The 23,318-nt window shown below is 34.5% G+C and overlaps 1 protein-coding gene across 1 annotated transcript; it reads left to right on the top strand.

The window, feature by feature from the left end:
- The first annotated feature begins 19,184 nt into the window (after positions 1 to 19,184).
- Positions 19,185 to 20,585, top strand: LOC149231030 (uncharacterized). Its single transcript, XM_089381520.1, has one exon. It carries the CDS (start codon positions 19,185 to 19,187, stop codon positions 20,583 to 20,585), a length of 1,401 nt encoding a protein of 466 aa, XP_089237646.1.
- Positions 20,586 to 23,318: the final 2,733 nt, after the last annotated feature.

Raw genomic sequence — 23,318 nt, 5'->3', positions numbered from 1 at the left:
ACTCTTGGAGACATAGAGTTTTATTGGAGAACTCTTGGAGGGTGTGGAATACTTGGATTTTTGGAGCAAGAAGGCAAAGGAAAAGTAGGAAAGCACGAGAAGGCATCAGGATCAACAACTGCATCAGATTTTCTTACAGGTACCAAGTTGCATGTATGTTTCGTTCACTAGTTTTGGCATGCATGGCTCATGCATGTGGTTTCTTGAATGTGATTTATCATTGTCATGGAGGATGGCTAGGATTGACTGCGGATTTACTAGCCTTGCCATTTCCTGGACAGCCATGGTGATTGTGGGTTTAATTTCATTATTATTTTTTGGTTGGTTCTCATGTTTCCTTAGCTTAGGTTGAGTTATTGGTCTTGGAAGCCCTTGTTGGACAAATGCTCTGGAAACCCTCTAACATCTTGGGTTAAGTTACTAATCCTGGAAGCCTTGGTTAGACAAATGCTTTGGAAGCCCTTGGTGGGTTGAGTTACTAGTCCTGGAAGCCCTAGCTCGACAAATGCTCTGGAATGCCTAAATAAGTTGTGGGTTGAGTTACTAGTCTTGGAAGCCTTGGTTGGAAAAATTCTCTGCAAGTCTTGGAAGGCTTGGATGGAGACCAATATGATGATGGTTTTGTGATGCCAGACTATGAGGTGGAATCACTATTTGATGGGTTGAGGTAGGTGACCTCTAGAAGCCCTGAATGAGTTTTGATTGATGTGTTCTATGAGATCCCACATCCATGATTGGAATATGGTACAGGGGTGAATGACTAAAGAGAGATTTGGCTTAGCCATTCTATGGTCAGGTGGAACATGGAAGTCTAATCCGTGGTTTATATTTTGCATCATTAATGAAAGCTCCTTGTATTTCTTTAAGAATTTCGATGGATTGTATGTGGTCTATATGGTTGTACTTTCATTAGTATTTAGGATACTATTATGTTGGTTACATATGTGTGTTATGACAACAACCATGTGTGACTCTCATTATGTTTCTACTTGTAATTGAATAACCAATGTATTTATGACCGAGTGGATGGAATGGTAGTTTATGTGTTGAGGCACCAATGGTTCTTATTGATTCTCAGCTAAGTATGAGACGCGTATGCTCATATTACACCTGTAGATTACACATTTCTAATATGTTTGGCAAAATTCCTGTCATGACTAGTAGGGGTCCAATTAAGGTCTTGAACAAGTATTTGATTTAGTATTGTCATTTCCATGTTATTTTACCGATATGGAGAGATGGTTCAATTCTGGGTGGTGGACTAGGCTTTGGGCCTGAAAAAGTGGCTCAAATCCCAGAGTCGCTAGAATATCACTGACAAATTTTGTCTCTGGTCATTGGCATGTGAGCCTATGAGAGAAAATTTGGATTTATGGTCGCACTCATGCCTATAACATGGGATCTACCGAGCCTTAAATTGTCCAAAAGATCAGTTGGAACCCAAGGCAAGTTGTCTAAAGTATTGGATTGGTTGTTGAGGGTCTTGTAGTTGATGATTAATGTTTGTATGTTGTGTTTTCATCAGTTCCACTTCCTTAATTTGAATTAGGAGGTAAAATCATCGTAGTGGCCTCTTGTCGCATTTTTACCCCTGTTTCTTGGGTAGATATGGGAGGGGGGTGTTACAAAATGAATCCTTGATCCAATATGGGATCTTATCACAAAATTCATAATGAAAGCTATAAGCTTGATGAATTATATTCACATAAATTGGATAAATCAAGTGAGGATTCCTCAAAGACATTAAATTACTCGTTTGATCCTTTCAATTATTAAATTAATTGGTTTAAAACATGATGATGAGGCATTATTATAGGCAATTTTTTCTGACCTAGGATAAGGGCCCCAAACTTGGATCTCTTGCCTTCTGTTACAATTTTCATCAATCCCTTGCAAGGCCAAAAGAAAAACTATTCCCAAAAATTATAAGAACCATGGATTACATTGGTTAAAAACTTAATTTTTTGACTCCATCACACCTTACTCCATTAGTATTTGCGATGGTGAATGTTTCATACATGCAAGTTGCATTGGTCAGCACAAGTCACCTTTACCAAAAGTGTGATGACACTCGGAAATGAGGAAAAATAAAATAGAATTTTGAAGCTTCCCCTTCTAGATGCTTTGAGAATATTTTCATCTGTTTTCTGTTGAATATGAGCTCAAATTCCTATTAATGAGACTTTATCCCTTATCTCATGGAACTTACCTTCATTCAAAGTGGATCTAGCCATAGTATGGTGGATCTAAAACTACCTCATTTTCCCTATAAAAGCAGTACCTACTATAGAGTCTAGGTTGGGTTTAGAGACTCTACTTCTACCCTTATACTGTCCATTTATGTTTGGAGGTCCATAATCGATCCTTATGCATTGGTGATATTGAAGGCTTTATCACTGTGGCTAATAAAGGACGAGAAGGTTGAGAGAGATTCACAACATCAACGCCGCAACAAGGGTTGTAAACTTTCATTGTTATCATTAATACAAATTGCATTATTTTCCCCATACATCATGTCTTTGATTATACATGTGCAGAATAAGTTTCCTTGATCTCTTAATTAGACTTATTTGAGTATATCTTGTTGTATATCTTGATCTCTTTTCTTCTCATAAATAATTTACATGCTCTGGTTTTGAGAGTTAAAGTTGGAACTAGAGTGAATGAGTGAAGAGAAGAGGAAAGCTCACAAACATCGAGTAGGTTTTCTTCTTATACTTCAAATATCTCTAGGGAAAGATAATTTACCTTTTTTGGTTGTTGCTACATTAAGCCAGTAAACCTAGGGAGATCGCTTCTATCCGCAGAAGGGATTTGTATGAAAACCAACTTGGCAACTCCATTAGGGAACATGTTTTTCTTTGGTGGTTTTCTTTGTCATAGACCTTTAAGACCTATGTAGTTGAACTTTTTCGTCTTGTTCATACTATAATTTGACTTTAGAAAACTAAATTTCGAGCTTGATTAGGGTTTTTTTCCTCGCTTTTTGTGTGAATCAACCCCATCACACTTTTCCTTCTATGATAATGCGACGTTGTGCAAATTTCGAGTTCAGTTATTGAGACCATCACACTAGTTTCTACAGACTACCTACAATGATTCCCAAAAAATGCGAAAATTAGTGCTTCCTTATCTTGTTTTGAAATTTGTCTCGTTTGCTCTGGTTTTCTGAGTCTCAAGTCTATCTTATTCTCTGTAAATCCAACATTTCTGTGAAATTTAAGTTTGTTTGTTCTTTTGTAGGAAATTGTTTTTTCTTGTCAATTAGAGTTGTTTACAATACATATTTACTATTGATTCATTAAAGGAAATTTCATGTTATAGTATTTATCTGTTCGAAATGCTTTTGTTTTAGTAATCTAGTCATAGCTTCAATTTCCTTTACCTTGAAAATGAAAAAAAAAAATAAAAGAGAAAAAATTTATTTTCTTGTGCAGTAGGGCTATGAAATTACAAAATTGGAATAATTTTATTGAAGGTCTTGTTTGGAATATTTATTTTATGCATTTTTGAATTGAAACTTCTTCCTTTTCTCTAGTTATACCTTCATCGAATTGAAAAGAGTTCTCTCGTATTAGCTGCATTTTAAGAATTCAGGGGAATGTTTCATTTTTACAGTCAAACAAAAACCTTATCAAAGAGAAACAACTAAAATTTACCAATTAATATAAGGAGAATTTGAAACAGTAAAAACATCTAGTTGGTCTAGGTTAGAAGGTGTGTTTCGACATCTCTAAACATAGGAGTTGTTGTTAATCATCTGCGTTTCATAATGGGGATGATCGGTTTTCCACGTAGTTTGAAAGTATATATGATAATTCTTCCACGTACCTTTGGGTATATAGGATGGTGCTCCATGTGTGACGAGTATATAGGAACACTCTCATCATACAATTATGCATTAGACAACACTAACACATGTTGAAGAATGTAACTAGCATTAGTCTTCATAATTGTATTTGAGTTATGATGTAATGTATTTATCAAAAGAAATAAAATAATTTCTATTGTAAAAATAATTTGACTGATTAAAGCATGTTTTTCATGCTTAGGTCAATGGTCAATAGGTCAAAATCACCCATTGAGTTCTCTAGAGATTATGTATTGGGTCAAAGTCTAAGTTAATATATTATAGACCCTTCTTGGGCTATTTAAGTCAATAAGAATTATTAATTTTGTTCATATAAACCCCTTTGTCCATCAAGTCGGCCTCTAACACATTAAAGAAATGAAGTAGGCTTCAAGCATATAATTTTAGCCTGAAAAGAAAAAATTCCAACCACTATATATAGCGAATGAAGTCGACCTATTTGGCATCACTTCGATATGGAACTTCTTCTGCAATTTGAAATTTCAAGAAAGGGGTGCAAAGTCTAAAGAAATAGAAGAAAAAAGTCAAGTGGAGGAGTGGCAAGAAATTATAGCAAAAGAATATTAGTTTCTACCACACATGTAAAGGATCAATGACTAAGGTGTAGGAGCCAAATTTCCAGAACATGAGATATTACAGGACCAAAATTGTAGGTTAATATTTAGGATTACTGAGAGGGCCAAGATGTTGGAGAGTATATATTGAACATGGAAATTTTACTACAATTTAACTTGGTTATAGAAGGCTGACTTTGTGGAGTAAAGGAGGTCATTTGTATTTGTCTTACTTCCTGGTTGTCTCAATTTGATCTGAATCTACTAGTGGAATAGTTTGACTAGGTTTTCCCCTTCATAGGGATTTTACCCTAGCTAAGTGCTTACATCTGGTGTTCATTGTGTATGATCTTCATGTTTTTGGCATTTATTTGACGATGAGAACACTAATATAATCAACATAAGACAAATATAATATCACAAGTAAATATCAAGTGAGAGAAAATAAGAATAAATATTTCCCTAATGGATTTCTCACATGGTATCAGAGCTAAGTTCACTAATGTAAAGTCAACTATAAGATCTCTATTAGTTGGAAAAAGAAGAGTCTCATGTCTGGATCTCAACTCTTAGCTACTTAGGAAGAAGATCAAATTAACATACCTCAATTCTGAACTTGATAAGGTCACAAGCCTGAAAAAAAATAAAGGAATATATAAAAGTAAACTATCATGAACGAGTCCCTTGATGAAAGGATCAAACTCCAAAGCATAGATATTATAATCTGAAATCTCTCCAAAAGTCTGAAATTCTATAATCTCAGCAATCCTAAATATATTTGTGTGGGTAATTGCATCAAGAAATAACGTATCATTTGAGGACTATACAACTAGTAAGAAAGGGACATAAGCCAAGTTGTTTAGAAGCATTGATGGCATGTTGCTATATAAGGACACTACATTATAGGAATAATCAAGATAAAGTTATAGTCACATGGAAAAAGAAGAGCTTATTGTCACTCATAAGTTCTAAGCATAAGTATATTTTAAAGACCTAAACTGTAGCCTCAATTACTCACAAAAGGAGCCGAAAGACTAGTGAGTCATTTTGATTGAGTGATCTATGATATGGGCACATATTCCATGAACCTTCCTTGCTTTGAACGATTACCATTAGTCTAAATAAATCACTTTAGCTAGGTTGAATGATGCTAGCCTCTAATATTTCTTGAATTAAACACAATATCACTCTTTTGTGCATATGGGTACCTATAAGGCTCAATGTTAGGTGGTGCACTTCCTGGTTGCAAATGAATAGCATGGTCATGATTTCAATCATGTGGAAGACCCTTAGGGGTCTCTTCAAATTATTTTTAATACTTGTTAATAACCTTTTAGAAATCCACTCCAACAGAGTGTCTAGATGTTTTAATATCTAATGATAAAATTGTGTCATTACATGATGATGTATTTTTCTAAGTAATATTGTAATGATGTTATAACTTATCACTTTAGAGGGTTTTCTCTTTGATACGTGTAAGTCAATTTCCTTTCTTTCTAAGGAAAGTCTCATGGAAACTTCTTAAAAGTTAAGAGTCATTTTTCCCAATGATTATAACCATTAGATCCCTAATACAACATCAACACCACCTTTTTGGATGGAAATTATGGGATTATCTATTATATTATCCTCTGTAGTAAGATTAAAACTATGTAACTTCCTTGAACAATCTACAATACCAAAACATGTAATCACTACTTGATACTTTGGCACGGGAAATATAAAACAATAAAGAAGTTTTTTTGGTTTGGAATTAATGAACTTAAGGGCACTACCAAAATCAATCAACATTGTTGCTATTTTACTTTTAATATATTCATTTAACTTAAGGGTTTGTCAAGTACTAATGTCAAGCAATGCAAAACAATCTATGGTTGGAGTACCCTCTTCTATCTCTTGATATTGTAATCGTCCCAATTATTGATGTCCTTATACTTCATAGTATATAAATTATAATAATATGAATGTGTGACGACTCACATTCATGAATGTTGACGAAAACATGTTGACACCCATGGAAGACATTGAGAAAAAAAATGAATTTTAAATAAAGAATTAAGGCATATGCAAGATTACACTATGAATACTAGGTTGGATAGCCCATGACATTTTAGTTATTAATGTGAACATTGTGAAGCATTGGGTACTTTGATCTAACATGTGCCTTAAATTGCAAAATTCATACTGGAAAATAATTATTGCAACATGTACTAGAATAATTGGTACATTATAACATGACCATGATTGAATAAATTTGTAGTTTCATGCCTCACAATTATAATACAATGGATTCCAAATATTGGACAAAGTATTTAGTGATCATACTTCCAAATATGTATTAAGGAATTCCTAATATGTGGTAAGACTCTTTGAGACTATAGCATACCATATCTTAAAAGTTTAATGACAAGAAAGGGAAAAGTGCTTAGCTGTATTATTAGTTGGAGGCTTCAATAAAATTGTAGTGAATTGAAAAAATCTATAAACTAGGTAAGCCTTTTGCTAATTAACTTAGGTGAGGCTACAATTTTTAACATCACACCTACCTATGGATAAATTCTAGGATTATAGCTATAATTTATTGAACAAACTATTATTTCAAGATTGAAGCTACATTGGTTTTTCTTAGATTGCCTAATAGAAATGTATGTATTATATCAATCATAACTAATACAATTTTATTAGTAGTGCACTTTGCACAATGTAAACCATTCTCATTAGAAAAACACGAGTTTATCCAACCATAAAAAGTCAAAAGTATTTTGTTAACTATGATTTTGTAAAATTAATAATAATTAGTTTGACATTTTACATGTTTGATTATCCTATTACACCTAGACACTAACATCTTACAAATGTACGAGTCTAACTATAATTGTTGACATCATTACCTACTTCATATATTTTAAATTTTAATTTAGATAGTGTGATGCTTAATTTTTTTCTATTTTCTATTTTATTTTATTCTATATTAATTAAATTGTATTTAACCCAAAACTTATTGCAACATTACATGAAAGAATAATTTGAATGGTGAAAAATTATTAAATAACATCTATCTAATTTTTGTGCAGAACAAAAAAAGCTTAATTATATTATATAAGATATATAATGAACAGAAAATACATCATGAGAGCTTAAGGAAGCTAGAGCAATCTGTACAAAATTTATCTAGATAAGATGGTAAACATGATATTCCACTGAAGGAGACAAGTTGTCCATCAAGATAGTCAGCCATTTCAGCTTACAGATAGAAGACAAAACATAGTTCATGAAGGAATAAAGGATCTTATGTGATAATCAACAATGTTCAAAATTGTTGTTTTAACTTCGACCAGTACATAAACATAAAAATTTTAGTAGACTGGAGAGATCAAAAAGAACAAAAAAAACAGTGCATACCTAGATTCAACAAAATTGAAGTTAAGTACCAGGGATGGAAAATTCCTGGATGGAGAAAATTTCCGCATCAGAAATTACCTTCATGTTCTAGATACCTGATTCCAATAGAATACCTTCCTTGGATAAAATGTCAGCTTGCTAGTTTTGATATTTGTAGATATACTGAATGGAGCATCCTTCCATCCTCCTCCAAAGATACATGATTCTATCCATCTAGCCTACAAGATGAGGATTACTAATATGGTTCTTTCGCGATACATAATCAACCATGACTTTGGAGTCTTCGTAAATTGCAAGGGACTGTATGTTTAGGAAATGGAAAACTGAGAGAAGACCCGCAAGAGCCATCGCCTTGGCTTTGGAATTGGAACCCTTCCCCCCATTCCAGTGAATAAGATATTGTAGATTTTCATCCATAATGATGTGAACCCCACAACCACAAGAGCTATTTTGTGTTGCTCCGTCAAAGTACGCTCTTGGAAGCATTGAGTGATCATGTGTTTGTTCTCTTTGATTGGACTTTTTTCTCTTGGAAGATTTTGCAGGTAAAGAGTTATAGAGTGATATAATACTATGTAGGATTCCCATGAAAGGCTCTTTTCTGTCCTTGAAAATTATATTATTCCTCCATCTCCATGTGCACTAGAGGGAAATAATAACTAAAGGCCTCTAGGATTCTTTCTGACCACTCCACTAAAAGAAGGCTTCTTTTGTAGAGGCATGAGCAATATGAGGGAAACCATATAAATCAGCCAGGGCGCACCATAGTTGCTGAGTTTTCTGACATTGAAAGAAGATGTGATAGTTGCTTTCCTTAGCAGAATTACACATTAAACAGAACCCAGGCCCATGCCAAATCCTCTTTTGCAAATTATCCCATGACAGATTTTTGTTGTGGAAGATTAGTCATGAGAAATATATTGTTTTGGAAGGACATCTAGATTTAAAAATATTATTGGAAAAATTGGGCTAGTAAGAGCAGCCTTTAATCTTAACAGGTTTGAGTAAATGTCCTTTACACGTATAGGACAATTCCTTTTGTGTCTTTCCAAATGAGGACGTCATATTCCAAGGATTAATAAATGCCACAATTTCTCAAATAGTCTCTGATCTTCTTCCACTGCCGTGCCAATACGTTAGACATCCCCATATTGTCAGCATCTTTCCAAAGAGGGAAAGGGCCCTGCCATGCTGCAATAAGTTTGTCCCAAGTGAAATAACGCTTCCTATGAAGAAAATTTAGAAGCATCTCAGGCAAAATGTTAAAATTGGCAACCAGGGAAAAACTTCATGTGGGTCATCTTATTCATGGATAATAATATTTTTATTAGATTCTTCTCGTTCAGAGGTGTAGGATTGATATAAAGATCATCCAATTCCGATAAGTATTCATGGAGATATGAATTTATTTTGATTATGGAATTATTATCAAGACGACCTACAACTCATGTAGGCTCAGAAGCCCAACGGTCGCATCTATTCACCCACCAACGTTGTGTATAAATATAAGAGGACTTTTCCTCATTTGGACTCACTCATCTCATCACATCTCTCTCTCTACTGCGCAGATATGAGTCTCTTCTCTACTGCGCTGAAATGGGTCTCTCTCTCTCTCACATGTGAAGCCGGAAGCTGTTGAATTTGAAGCTGCAACTGCAGAAGTAAAGATTGACTTGGGTGGCCTAGAAGATCTCCTCTTTGGAACTGCGCTGTAGGTTCATTTGATCCTCCTCTGAAAGCCGCAACTTTTGGTGGTGGAATGAAGTCAATCCGACGAACGGTTTGCAAGATATCGACTGCCCTATTTTGAAGCCGGAAACTGCTGAAACTGAAGCTGCAACTGCAGAAGCAAAGATTGACTTGCGTGGCCTAGAAGATCTCCACATCTGAACTGCGCTGTAGGTTCATCTAAACTTCCTCTGGAAGCCGAAACTTTTGGTGGTGGAATGAAGTCAATCTGACTGTCGGTTTGTGAGATATGGTCTGCCCTAGTTTGATAATGAAGCTGCTAATGCTGATGCTACTGATCTTGGGTTTGCTACTGCTGATATGAATAAGATTTATTGTACTATTTCTCTCTGCTGAATTATTGAAGATAAAAGAAGATTTGATCAAAGGGTTTCCCCACACATTGTGGGGTTTGTCCCTGGCTAGCCGCCACATCTTGTGTCTCTTGTCTTGGCTTGTTTTCTGTCGATCGTTTAATGTTCTATCTGGATTCTGCACTTTACTTTATGTACATGTGATTGCTAATCGGTGGAATATAATAAGAAAAAGAAGTAAATTGTTATAAGCATAGAACATACCATAACTTAACACAAAATGATATCCTCCCCCCCCCCCCCCCCGCTCAAGAATGGACCAATCCCAATGAGTATCATGTTACCAGATAGGAAACTCCATACCAAATTTCTTAATAAATACGATTCTACCTTGCGGAAACTCATACATATTGTCGATCCATAAGAAGATCCAATCTTTCCCAACCTGTACCAGTATGAAATATCCTTGTTGATCATATATTTCTTTTTTATTGTATTGCTCCAGGGACCCTCTCCAAAAATCCCTCTCCAAAGAGACTTGCATAATAATGCCTTTCCAAAGGTCTGCAGATCCAGAATGCCCCATCCTCCAAAATTATTCGGCAAAGAGATATCTGATAATTTAGACAGGTGATATTTTCTTTGTTCTTATTGGCCACCCCATATAAAGTTTGCAGTTAGCTTTTTCATCATCTGAATGATACTTGTAGGAATAAAAAATAAGTGAGCCCACTATACAACAAGTTGTGTTAGAACTAATTGAGCTAAAATAACTCTGCCTGCCAATGAAAGGCATTTGTATTCCCACGCTGAAATCTTTTTATAATACCTATCTAGTATCCATTGCCAGTCCAATTTAGAATATCCCTTAGCTTTTAACTAGAATCCTAAGTATTTCATTCCATCCTTGATGGACCACGCCTCTATCCCGAACAGAGAGGATATACATTCTATAAGTTCCAAATTAACATCATTATGGTAGAAAGCTGATTTGGATTCATTTATTTGTAATCCTGTAGCTTTTTGAAACCTTTTCAGTATATCATGTAAGCATATCCAAGCGAGTCTGCATAACATTCCAAATATAAGTATGTCATCTACAAATAAATTATGTGATATATAATTGTTTCTGCAAATCTTCAATGGACGACACCTGTTTTCGCTAACTGCCTTGTTAATATGGAGACTTAATGAATTCATTGCCAAGATAAATAATAAGGGGGATAGGGAACAACCTTGACGCAGTCCTCTGGCAGCTAAGAAATAAGAGGAAGGAAGCCCATTTATAATGATGGCATAATTAACTTGCTCGACACATGCCATGATCCAGTTTATCATATTAGAATTCAAACCAATTTTTGCAAGTAAACATCTGATGAAACCCCAGTCTAGGCAATCATATGCCTTTCGAAGATCAATTTTTAATATGACTGCTTCACTTTTTCTAGTATGCATGGTGAACAAGCTTTCTTGTGTGTTCGCAACAGCATCCAATATATTCCTTCCTTTTAAAAAACCATGCTGATCCTTAGTTAAAAATCTAGATAAAGTATCTTTAATTCTTTCAGCAATGATTTTTGAAATGATTTTGAAGGAAATATTACAGAGGGATATAGGCCTGAAATCCTGAAAGGATTCTGCTTCCGATTTCTTTGGAATGAGTGCTATTAGAGTGGAGGAAGTGAGCTGATGTATGCTACCTGATATTCGAGAGCCTTCAACCATCCTTAGCAAATCATGTTTAATAAGGTCAAAGAAATGGATGAATAATTCAATCGCCCAACCATCTAGGCCTGGACACTTATCCTTCTTGAAGGATTTTGTGACTTCTAGCAGTTCTTCCTCTATTATAGGATGGAAAAGGCATTCATTTTGTGCATCATCAAACATTTTTGGGTATAGGTCAATGCCCCATAAAATGTCTTGTATCCTGCTATCTCCAGATCGCTTCTATTGGTTTTCATAAAACTTCACAGCTTCATTTGAAATGTCTTGTTGTGAGTATAGAAAGCCTCCTTGACCATCATTTATCTTCCATATAGTGTTTTTCTCACGTCTGGAATTTGCAAACCTGTGAAAAAATTTTGTGTTCCTATCGCCTTCTTTAAGCCAAATAGCCCTGCTTTTCATTCTCCATGATGCTTCTTCCTGATCCAAAATTTTTTGCTTTTTCCTTTCAAGCTCCTTTATACGACATCTCATATTAAATGGAAGTAAGTGAGCAGCCAAAACTCCAGAAATGTTGTCCAGTTCCATTTGTATTTCCCGAAGAGCCATCCTGTTAAGTTGTCTTTTCTTATATTGCCATTCTTTAACAATCTTTCTAATGGAAGAAAGCTTATCCCTAAAAGTCATATAAGGGGGCATGTTATCTCTAGAAGATAAATCATTCCAAGAACTTATTATAAGTTCATTGAATTCTGGATCTTCTAGCCATGACCTGTTAAACTTGAACGGGTACCCTTTTCTAAAACCCTTTTCTCTCCAACTAAGAAATATCGGTCTATGGTCCGATATAAAGAAATTTCCAATGGTTGAGGTCGGCATACCCAGTCTGTCAATGATGCTAACATGTAGAATAAATCGATCAAGTCTTTTAGCAATATATGCCCCTTCTATCCTTCCATTGTCCCATGTAGGTTGCATTCTGGGTGGGCTTATGTCAACAAGATTTCTGTGTAACAACTCATATATGATGTGATCAACAAGTGGGTCTTTTTTTCTGCTATTCCCCCATATTTCTTTAGAGTTTAGAGTAACATTTAGATCCCCCGCAATCATCAAAGACTCAATGTCAAATATTTTTTATGTAAATAATTTTTCCCAGAATGGGAACCTGTTCTTGTAAGGGGCATAAATGTTCAAAATGTTAATAGGACAACCTTTGCCCCTAATCGAAGCAAAGATGAGTATGCCCACAAAGCATTTATATGCTTTTTCCCTGATCCAATCGGGGTCCCATAATATCGCCAGACCTTGAGATAGGCCATTGGCCTCAAAAGCAGCTATATGTCAGGTAGGGAACATTTTCCCAAAGTAGGAAATAGAGACAGGAGTACTATGCATGGTTTCCTGGATTAAGATGATTTTAGGCTGGGCCGAATAAAATAGATTCTTCAGCGCCAAAATTTTTTGGTCTGCCCCGAGACCTCTTATATTCATAGACATGATGAAAGTCATTGAGGGTTCTTCTCAGCCATGCTTTAATAGGCCCTTTCTCATACAGATCAATGATAAGAACATCTATAAGGGAAATATTACGTACTCAATCCATCCTTCCCCTGAAATGTCTACTACCCCTCTTATTTTTTCTCCTCACCGTGATGTTTTCCGTAGAGTTTGGGCTTATCTGAGGAGGGGAAGGCTTCCCAGGCTTATGAATAGTAAGGGTCCGAAGTTCAAGCGATTTCTTGCTCAGGAGGTAGTCCAGGTCGCTACCTACCGAGTTAGTGGGAGAAGAGGCAGGGGAATTTAGAGGAGTAGCTAATACATAAGGTTCTTTTCCTTTCTCAGATGGAGTCATTTTTTTTTTTGGTGATGGAGAGGATGATGGAATAAAAGTAACGTGGGAGCCCATAGTAAAATCATTGTATGTATGGGGGAGTGGGGTAGGAAGAGGAATTTCTTTATCAGCAGGTTGTTCCGGGGGGGGCATGTAAAACTGATCATAAGCCTTCTTATCGAGTGGGGAAATTGACCTTCTCGAGCTTTCTGACTCGGGGGATTTAATGATGGAGAAGATATATCCTGTGAATTTAACTTATATATGGCAGGTGGAGTATGGTTGAATTTATCTCCAAGACTAGTAACCCTTGCCAGGCCGCTAGATTCTTTGGGAGATAAACTAATTGAATGTGATATCTTTGACATGCCTGAGAAATGAGACTTCATCTTATTCCTGTTTGTTGTTGACTGGAATTTTCGTTGATGCATTCGGCCATTAAAATTGGTAGGTTGCTGAGGTTAGTTTTTGATTAACTGACCTGTCCTATTGCATACTGAGCATCTGAATGGGACTCCCCAGAAGTCCAATCTCTTTTTTATTTTTAGGTCTCTCCAAGATAACTCGATGTGATCCGAAAACTCACCCTTATAAGATTTTTCTATGAGTATCCATGCCACATGCTTGTCTTTTTCCCCGAGACATTTTGGATCAACATAAACACATCTTCCTATGGCGTTTCCTATCTCAGTTAAAGTTTCCTTCGATCACAATTCTAGGGGAAGGCCAGGGAGCTTAACCCATATCAAGTTATTTGAAGGAGTGTTATTTAACGGGTTGTAACCAATGTACCACTTATAAAGCACAAGAAAACTCTTTCCATATACCCATGGGAGATTCTGAATGATATCCAGATCTCTAGCACTCAAAAAATGAAAACAGTACCAATCTTTCATGAGTTTTGCTATTATAGGTATATAACCCAGCAGTGGTTTCCATTGAAGTCCAAGCCACTTTCGCATCTTGGCATCATCCATCTCTGGAAAGTGCCATCGGCCAACCAGGGCATTCTCCTGTAGACTCGCAATGCGGTCAGTCAGATAGATACTGTCTAGTTTAATTGTCGCGGGCGGAGGAATGGTTTTTACAAGTTTCAAGTTTTTTTATAGCGATTCAAAGGTTCACCATCTATGTTTTCCCTCCGTAGATAATCATTTTGGCTACCTTCCCGCACTTTCCGCACTTTTGGTAGGTCATCGGTTCGCAGAGAAGGTCGGACTACCATGTTTGCCAGCGTGGACTGTAAATCACTTAATAAGATGGCGGCACCTTGGTAAGCATCGGCCTGTATAGTGGCACGTATCATAGCTTATGTGGTCGATGCATCCGAGGGAAAGTCCATGCCTCAAAAGTCCCACTCCCTATTTTAATTAGTGTATCGAGAAAACCAACATTGTTTCTTTCCAGATCGGGTAATAAATATAAACTGACCCCCGCCCAGAGAAGTTATGGCCCAGAGAGGGAGGGAAAGTCTCACTTGACGTGAAGACTGACAAAAGAAGCCTCGAGAATAAGAAAACTCACTTTCCAAGAGGAAAACGAGTTCCAATGTAGCCAGCTGTCTTCAGGCAATAAAGATGAGTGACATTTACATGGGAAAGCATAATTCGAAAATGAGGCAATTAAAAAAATGGCGGCTGCGACTGACCAAAAGGGTTTGACATAATCTCCTAAGGTACAATCATCACTAAAACCCATAAGATTTGAATCACGATCCAATGCAAAATTTTCTCTTGGAAAATTAGAAGCGTGTGTCGGGAAAGTTTTCTGGCCCAGAATAACCAGGAGACAGAAGAGATCGAACACACGACACTCAGAAGGCTGAGACTTTGAAAACTATATTCCGAGAAAACTATAGCCTTTGAGTGAAATTATGGAAGATTTATGCAACACCATATGCATCCCTTACAAGTGCACCACCACTGACCAATTCTGAAACTAAAGTCTACACATGGTCTAGAGATAATGTAGATGTTGGATGGGGTGTAGGTGCATTTACTGGAAACCTTGAGTATGAAAGAAAGAAAACCCTCCAGAAAACTGTTGAGGTCAATGGTGGACATTTGCTACTTCTACGTCGTGGCCTTAGCCTCTAAAAAATATGAGGAATACAGTACCCTTAAACATAATCTAATGACATATGTAAAAAACCATTCAGGAGTTCATAATATAGAAGACAGGAGATATTTGAAATATGAAGCTGAATTTCCCTATGCTCATAAAGCTTATCGTAAACAAAGGGATGAATATGGTTCAGGTTAGTCTCCTTACCTCATTGGAATACTTCGTGGTCACCTGAGCCGAGCCTCCTGTGATTTGAACACGAATCTCCCGAGCACAAACAACCACGTTCTAATTCCCTTTACCAAAATCCAGAATGTGAGGACGACCCAAAGATTTGTGAGGCTGAATATGAAAACTAGGTGGTGAGGTCTTGTTAAGTAATGAGGCCGAGTTGGGCTTTCGACATCCTCTTAGGGTTGGGACCTTTTGATAGGAAAAACTAGAATCCTAACACAGTGACCCTGAACGAAAACATTACGTTCCTAAGCGAAAACAATAACTTTCCAGTTCAATTTTCGAGAGACCAGCGTATGAAGGAAACCCAATAGTTTTGACAAACAGTAGCTGAGAGTTAGTTCCAGAAGACCAGGGGACACTAGGTAGAGAGGTCTTAGTGAGTAATACGCCTGAGGTGTAGACTGTAACGTCCCTCTAGGATAGGGACCTTCCGAAAAGAAACGTAAATCCTAACCCAATTACCTATTCATAGACATGGGATGTGCATGGCAGTGTATGACGCATCCAGTAGCAAGGTGACACAGGGTTGATTGTATTGTTAGGTGTCGCATGTTCGTGTAGGGTGAGAGGAAAACAGATGGTCTGTAGGTGGTAGTCTCAGAATAGGGAACATGGTCTTTCAGTATCATGCAGATGCCATCTGTCGACCTCCACTTTGTTGTTGTTTCAGCTCCATATTCCTGCGCATGTGCTCACCATAGTTGTCTTGAGCTTCGGCTTTGGCGTCGACTCAGGCTCCCCTCCGGGTGTCCTAGTTCTAGTTAAGTTTATAATCTTTAGACTTTCAAATTTGTTCTCTATCTAATTTTTAATTACATTAATTTTTGTCGTTTCTTTCCCCAAATAAATATTATCGTAATTCCAACCACAACTGTAACCTCACAACAAAACAACAATACATCATGAATACCTAGGGAACAATACATCATGAATCTCAAAGCAACAATGCATCATCCATACATAAGCAACAAAACATAAATATCGTTTTGGTATGTCATATGCAGTCACATTATACGTAACAAATCAATATATGACATTTATTTTTCCTCACCCTCACAAAGCAATAATACATCACCAATACCTAATCGACATTACATCATGAATATCAAAGCAACAATGCATCATCAATACCTAAGCAACCGTACATAAATATATTTTTGTTTTCAAATGCAATCACATTATACGCAACCCATCATTATATGACATTTATTTTTCCACACCCTCCTCCTACCTCTCCGTGTCCAAAACACGGTGAACGTAGGCCGGAGATTTTTAATAAATAAAACCAAAAAGGCCAAAACAGTCACTCCATTGCAAAATTTGAGATCTAGAAATGACGATATCAGTTAACAAATTGACATTGGAGATGCGTTGATTTAGGAAGAGACACACATAAATTTAGTTTTAATTTTGATTGTATATATATATATATATATATATATATATATACTTGTATAAAATTTTATTTAATTAAATAAATGGGTAAACAGATCAATTTAATTTTTAAATTGTGTTTATTTAGATTAATTTTTTAGAATATTAATTTATTTATTAATAATTATTAGATAGATAATAAGATGTAATTTTTATAAAATATACTAGAATACTTTTTAGACTAATTTTTTTTTTTCTAATTCAACTTAAAAGAAATATTGTAATATTATATAATATAAATATTTTAACTAAAAAATATAAAATAATAAAATTAACAATTATAATTATAAATTAAAACATATTAAGATGCTTAAATTAATTAAAGTAGAAATAAAATAATAATTAATAATTAAAACAGATTAGATGTCTTTAACTACTGGAATTTTTTTTAGGAAAAAAATGACTATATTCTGATATACACACCAATTTTCTCAAAACCCATTTACTCTATGGGGAGACAACTTCATTTAATTAAATCTTAATATATAAAAAAGTTTGGTGGCATTAAACTTATAGGTGTAGCGTCAGAAGGGATTGCTGCTAAACGTGGCTGACATTTAGTGCAGACAATCTTGGTCACCTATCACATGTACCGTGTGGGGGTGGTGGTAGACCGTGGAGATTATTGTATTAATGGTTTCACTGGTTTCTAGTTAGGACCGTAGTTGATCAAGTTGCATGTGCGTCAATGTGTGTAATGACTAAATGAAAACTATAAACACTGAAAACCATACGTATGAAAGTATTTGTTACATCAGCTCAACCAAATTCATATTTTGCTGATTTAACTAAAAATATTATTTTTTAAATTTTAATATATTGTTTTATAGAATTTTTACAGTAAATCACATTCCAGAAGTTTGAATTATTTAAATTTTAAGGTATTATTAGATGAATATTTCGATCCAATTCATGTAAGTATCGACGATGTGGGGTTCATGGAAAATTTTAGGGGCTAATGTTCGCCCAGTGGGCTAATTTTCCATGATTTTTCCACAAAAAAGATTCACCAATTTCCAATTTTATAATAGACGATTCGCCCAAATTTTAGAATATAAAATTATTTTACCTTAAAAATCGCCAACATTATAGAGAGACTATATATAAAATAATTATAAATTTGATTAATTTTACAAATATATCAATAAACATTTATAATTTGCATAAAGGGATTAGTGAGATTCGCCAATGTTTTAAACTTCAAGAAAATTTTCCATCCTTAAAATTTTCCTTGGTGGGGTTTGAAACTTTGAATGTGATTCATCGGACTAATTCTCTAAAAACATTATAAATCAGAGAATATATGTATATAATATGTTATTAATTTTATTTAAATAAAATATAATATATTTTTTATATTATTATCTTTTTTAATAAGAAAAATTAAATATATAATTATATTGTAGATTTTTTTTATATGTTAGAGTAATATTATATATATATATATATATATATATATATATATTTATATTTTTAAGGTTATAATTTAAAGAGTTTTTATGATAAAATTTTTTAGAATTTAGTAAAAATGTGTTAAAATTATAAGTTTGAATTGTAAATTCTCCATAGTTGTGTATTAAAATTTTTAAAAATATAAAAATTATATTTATATATAAAAACATGTTTTAAATAAATAAATAAAACTCTCTGGATTTAAGAGATTTATGGTTTGTATCTTTTGACTTAATTACCAGAAAATTCACACTATAAACATTTTTATGCCAACGTTTCAAGTCCCAACTGGGATCTATCATCAAGATTTATAAATGATGATAAATAATAATAATATGAAAAATAATAATAAATAAATAACCTTTTAAACAACATATTATTATTTAATTACATTCACATTGAAAGTAAAAATAAACATTAATCTGTCGCACAGTCTCAATCACAGTTAGACAGTCTCAATCGCAGTTATACTGTCTCAATGGCGTGAATACTATACGGGGATATTATATATTGGTGACTCATAATTGGAGCAGATGCATACCACTGAATAGGATTCTGGATAGTTTCACCTTTTTCTTACAAGTTTTTGGAATTTTTTCAATTGCCTGGCTCCGTCGTGCCCAATAATGTCATCTACTGTTCCTCTTTTGCGAAAGAATGGGATGGCGGAATCGTCCAAAGATATAGAGTCCGGTTGTGAAAAGGTGGCCTCTCTCGACAAGAAATTGAGAAAGTTTGCCTTCAAGCTAGCTCTTATCCAGAAGGCCGCCAGCACGCTCGGAGCAATGAACTTCATTTGGGCTACTGTCGTTCTGCTGGGAGGCTTCTCACAATCATTAAAAAGTATAGACTTCTTGTTCGTCAAAGCAATATTACTGGTAGAGGGTCTTCGCATCTTATGCCGACAAGGCGAGCTGAAGACAGCACCGATGACGTTGCGGTCATCGTCTCCCGATTGCATGCTCCAATTGATACATCAGTGTTCGCTTCTGATACAACAATGTTCGGCTATTGCATGCATCGTGTTGTCTAGCCTTCGTATACATATGCAACAGTACGGGAGCGACGATAATCTGAATCGAAATCGGGCTCTCAATCTTTTCTACTGGCTGTCCATAGTGGAATCGATTCTGACTCTGTTCGGATTTGTTGTCAGAGCCTACCTCGCGCACGCGCCAAATCTCCCGCACGACCCAGAAACATCATCCTACAGCAGGTTCATTTTCATCGTGCTTGATTTTTATAAGAAATTTATATTCTCTCTTGTCGTAGGACAAAATTGGAACAGCGCGTTAGAAGACGATGGCTTCGACGATTTTCAGCTCAACATGGTTCTGCGTTATTTCAATGATACATATCGTCGGTGCATCAATGGAAGCGTTTTCGACGGCTTGAAGGTGGATTTTGTGTCATACAGCATGGAGATGCTGCAGTCTATCGATGATAATGAACAAGCGATCTCGGGTGCTCAACTACTATCCGCGCTTGTGAAGTCAGATCGGCTTCCTTCAGAGAAGTTGACGGTGATCGGAACAACGCCAGGCGTGCTGAAGAGACTGATCGAGTTGCTAAATTGGGAGAAACCCCAGGAGCAGGAGATTCGAAGAGAGGCTGGAGAGATCATCTACAAATTGGTGGAGATACCGCGAAATCGCAACCGGGTGATGGACGTCTCTGAGTCCATGGAATCCATTGCCTCTTTTCTGTACGATAGAAACCAGATTGGAATTCATTCGAGTAAGTACCAGGGTCAGTTCTCAGATACATTTAAATATAAATACTCAGATTTCACCGTGCTGGGCCTACGGATATTGAAAATCTTCGCCAACGACCCCGACAGCTGCGCTAAGATCGGATCCAAGAAAGGGCTACTTTGCAAAATCATCGAATTAAATCCCGAGGCGTCGGAATCGGAAATCCTAGGGCATTTGAAAATCACGCCGATTGAGAAGCTGGAAAGTCTTGCTCGCCAACAGCATGACTGCGACAACATCGAAGCCGAGCGTTCCGATGATCCGAATTTATAATCGGTTGATAGTCAGGTTTAGATTTCTCTACTTTTTAATTAATGAAAATAAAGTACTGTAATAATGGATTATATCGCGCTATAATTGTGAAATCTTCTATTAGCCTGAATCTACAAACGATTTATAGTCATATTTAAAAATTCCTTATAATTTGTTTTCTATTTTTCAATCCAATGGAGCAGTCTGATAGTTAGACTGAGTTTTTCAATTAGTCAAAGCAAAACGTTGTAATCACACGGCGTTGTGGTTGTGGTTGAGGATTTAGCATTACTTCAATTTTCATTGTATTGCATTTGGCAGTAACAAAGTTCTGTTAATAAAGTATAATTGTTTGATGCAGAGTAAATGAGGGCGGTCTGCTCACACAGATAGCTGCGACGTGAAGTTTATTTTGTCGTTTTTATATATTGTAAAAGGGATAATTACATAGCTGCGATGTGAAGTTTATTTCGTCGTTTTTATATATTGTAAAGGGATAATTACACGGATTTTTTTTTGTCAAAGAGTCTAAATTTTGTTGATGGCTTAATTTCCCTTTTTATTTTACTTTAAAAAGTAAATATTTCATAGAAACTATAATTATTGAAAAATTAAATTTTTATAAATTGAAACTATATACTAGGGACGAATAAAAGTAGTCAAAATTTCTTTATATAATATTATTACATTTTTTTATTTTTATAAAATTATTGTATGGTTTAATAGTTTAAATACTAGGTCTAAAAATTAGACCGAATTTCTAATTTACAAATAAATTTGTAATTTTTCAATAAATTATATAATTTATAATAAAATTATTGTAATTATTTTATAGTTTGCATATTAAAAATAAATAATTTTTTACATTAATTAAAAAAAAAAACTATATAATTTATAGTTAGATGTATTTTAATTTTCAAAGTTATTAATTATTGAAGTGTGCCAAGTTTATATGTGAAATCTATTTATTAGTATGTAATATGTTTAAGTTTAAATTTATTAATTATGTGAAATATATTTAGTATGTAATATCTTTAAGTTTAAATTTATTGATTATGTGAAATATATTTATCAGTATGTAATAGGTTTAATTTTAAATTTATTCATTGTGATATGCTATATTTGATAGGTATAATTTATTAGTTTAAATTTATTTTAATTATTAAAATGAATAAAATTGAATTAAAATGTACTTTTTTAAAATATTTATATCAAAGATTTTAAAATAAAATGAATTTATATATATATATATGAAATTTTTATGATTTTTTTTATATGGAATATTGGATAGCTAATTGTTTCATTACCAACCATAGCAAGAATTAATCATTTATTGGAATTTAACTAGATAAATCCAACTAAATTAGAATTAGAGCACAAACAAAGTATATTTACAATCTATTCAAATCTATTGAACTTTAAGGTATGTCTCAAGTTTAAATCTATTCAAGCCCTTCAAAGTTATAGAGTGTTATTTTGGATCAAGTAACCCTACCCTCCATTTACATATTCTAGCCAAGAGAGTGTTCACAAGAAGAATTGACCACTCATCAATAGGAGGAAACAATCGAGTCCAAGGTACCTTAATAACATAAGTTGTTTAGAATAGTTGCACCTAATGACCTTTAGATGTCCATTAGCCTAATATTTCTTCTTCTAATGAAAAAGAAATCATTAAACCCCACATGATTCTAAGGCCTCAATGCAATATACATCTAAAAAATAAGCATGTTATCTAATGCAAACTAAACCAAAGTAAACTGATATGAATCAACTAAAAAGAAGATCCAATGTTTAAGATAATATTCAAATTATAACAATATATAAGTGTATCAATATTTCATGAAAACAAGACAAGGCATTCACTTTATCTTCCTAAATATCACTCAAGTACTAGATCTAATCTACCATCATTCAACGTGACAATTAAATTAATATTAAAACTCAAAATGATTAAATATTAAAATTGTTTATATATATAATTTAAACCATTTGAACATGTTAAAAATCACTACAATAAAAATAAAATGACATGACAGTTTAAGTTGCATGCCAAGCCTCCTTTTTCTTCTCCTTTTAAAATGCATAGTTTAAGCAAAAAGATCATAGTCATTTTCTCTGTTTTCAGAGACCTATCCATACTACAACATGTTTAGCTTCTTGTCATACCACAGTATGGTACTCTTATTCGAGTACAATAATCCCTTTTATAATAAACAAAGTTCTCCGCTGCAAAATAATTACATCGTCCCAAAAAGGAAATGAGACAAAGCTCCTTGAAATTAGAGTCCATTGGTTTCCATCCGTTGCATAATAGTTTCTTAAATCAAGGAAAATATTAGCATAATGCTTCGAACTATTTTTTTGGCAACAACCTTCAAACTGATATGTTGTTTGGCTCTGAGATCTTTTAGCTCTAAGCCCTCGCTATTCTGACACCTGTACACACAAAAACAAAACAAATTATTAACTTAAATATGGTAAACGCATAAATAGAATCAAAAGATTTCATTAGTGGTTCGAAAATAAACAAACAATAAAATTGAATCCAACTTATATCCATGCCTACATTCAACATTCAAATTGATGAATCACTGTTTGTTTATTTAGAATTTTTCACATTCTGCAAATCACACAACAAATTAGATCAAATAACTTGCACAACAAATTAGATCAAATAACAACTAGTGAGCAATAGAAATAAATATGACAATCATATTTGGCTAAAGATACCAAGATCTGGAACAAACAAAA

This window comes from Pinus tabuliformis, chromosome J (genome assembly GCF_031772625.1).
Source record: "Pinus tabuliformis cultivar Carrire ecotype Pingquan chromosome J, CPIR1, whole genome shotgun sequence".
Lineage (NCBI taxonomy): Eukaryota > Viridiplantae > Streptophyta > Pinopsida > Pinales > Pinaceae > Pinus > Pinus tabuliformis.
The sequence above is the reverse complement of the archived record's forward strand: the minus strand, read 5'-3'. Positions and strand labels throughout refer to the sequence as shown.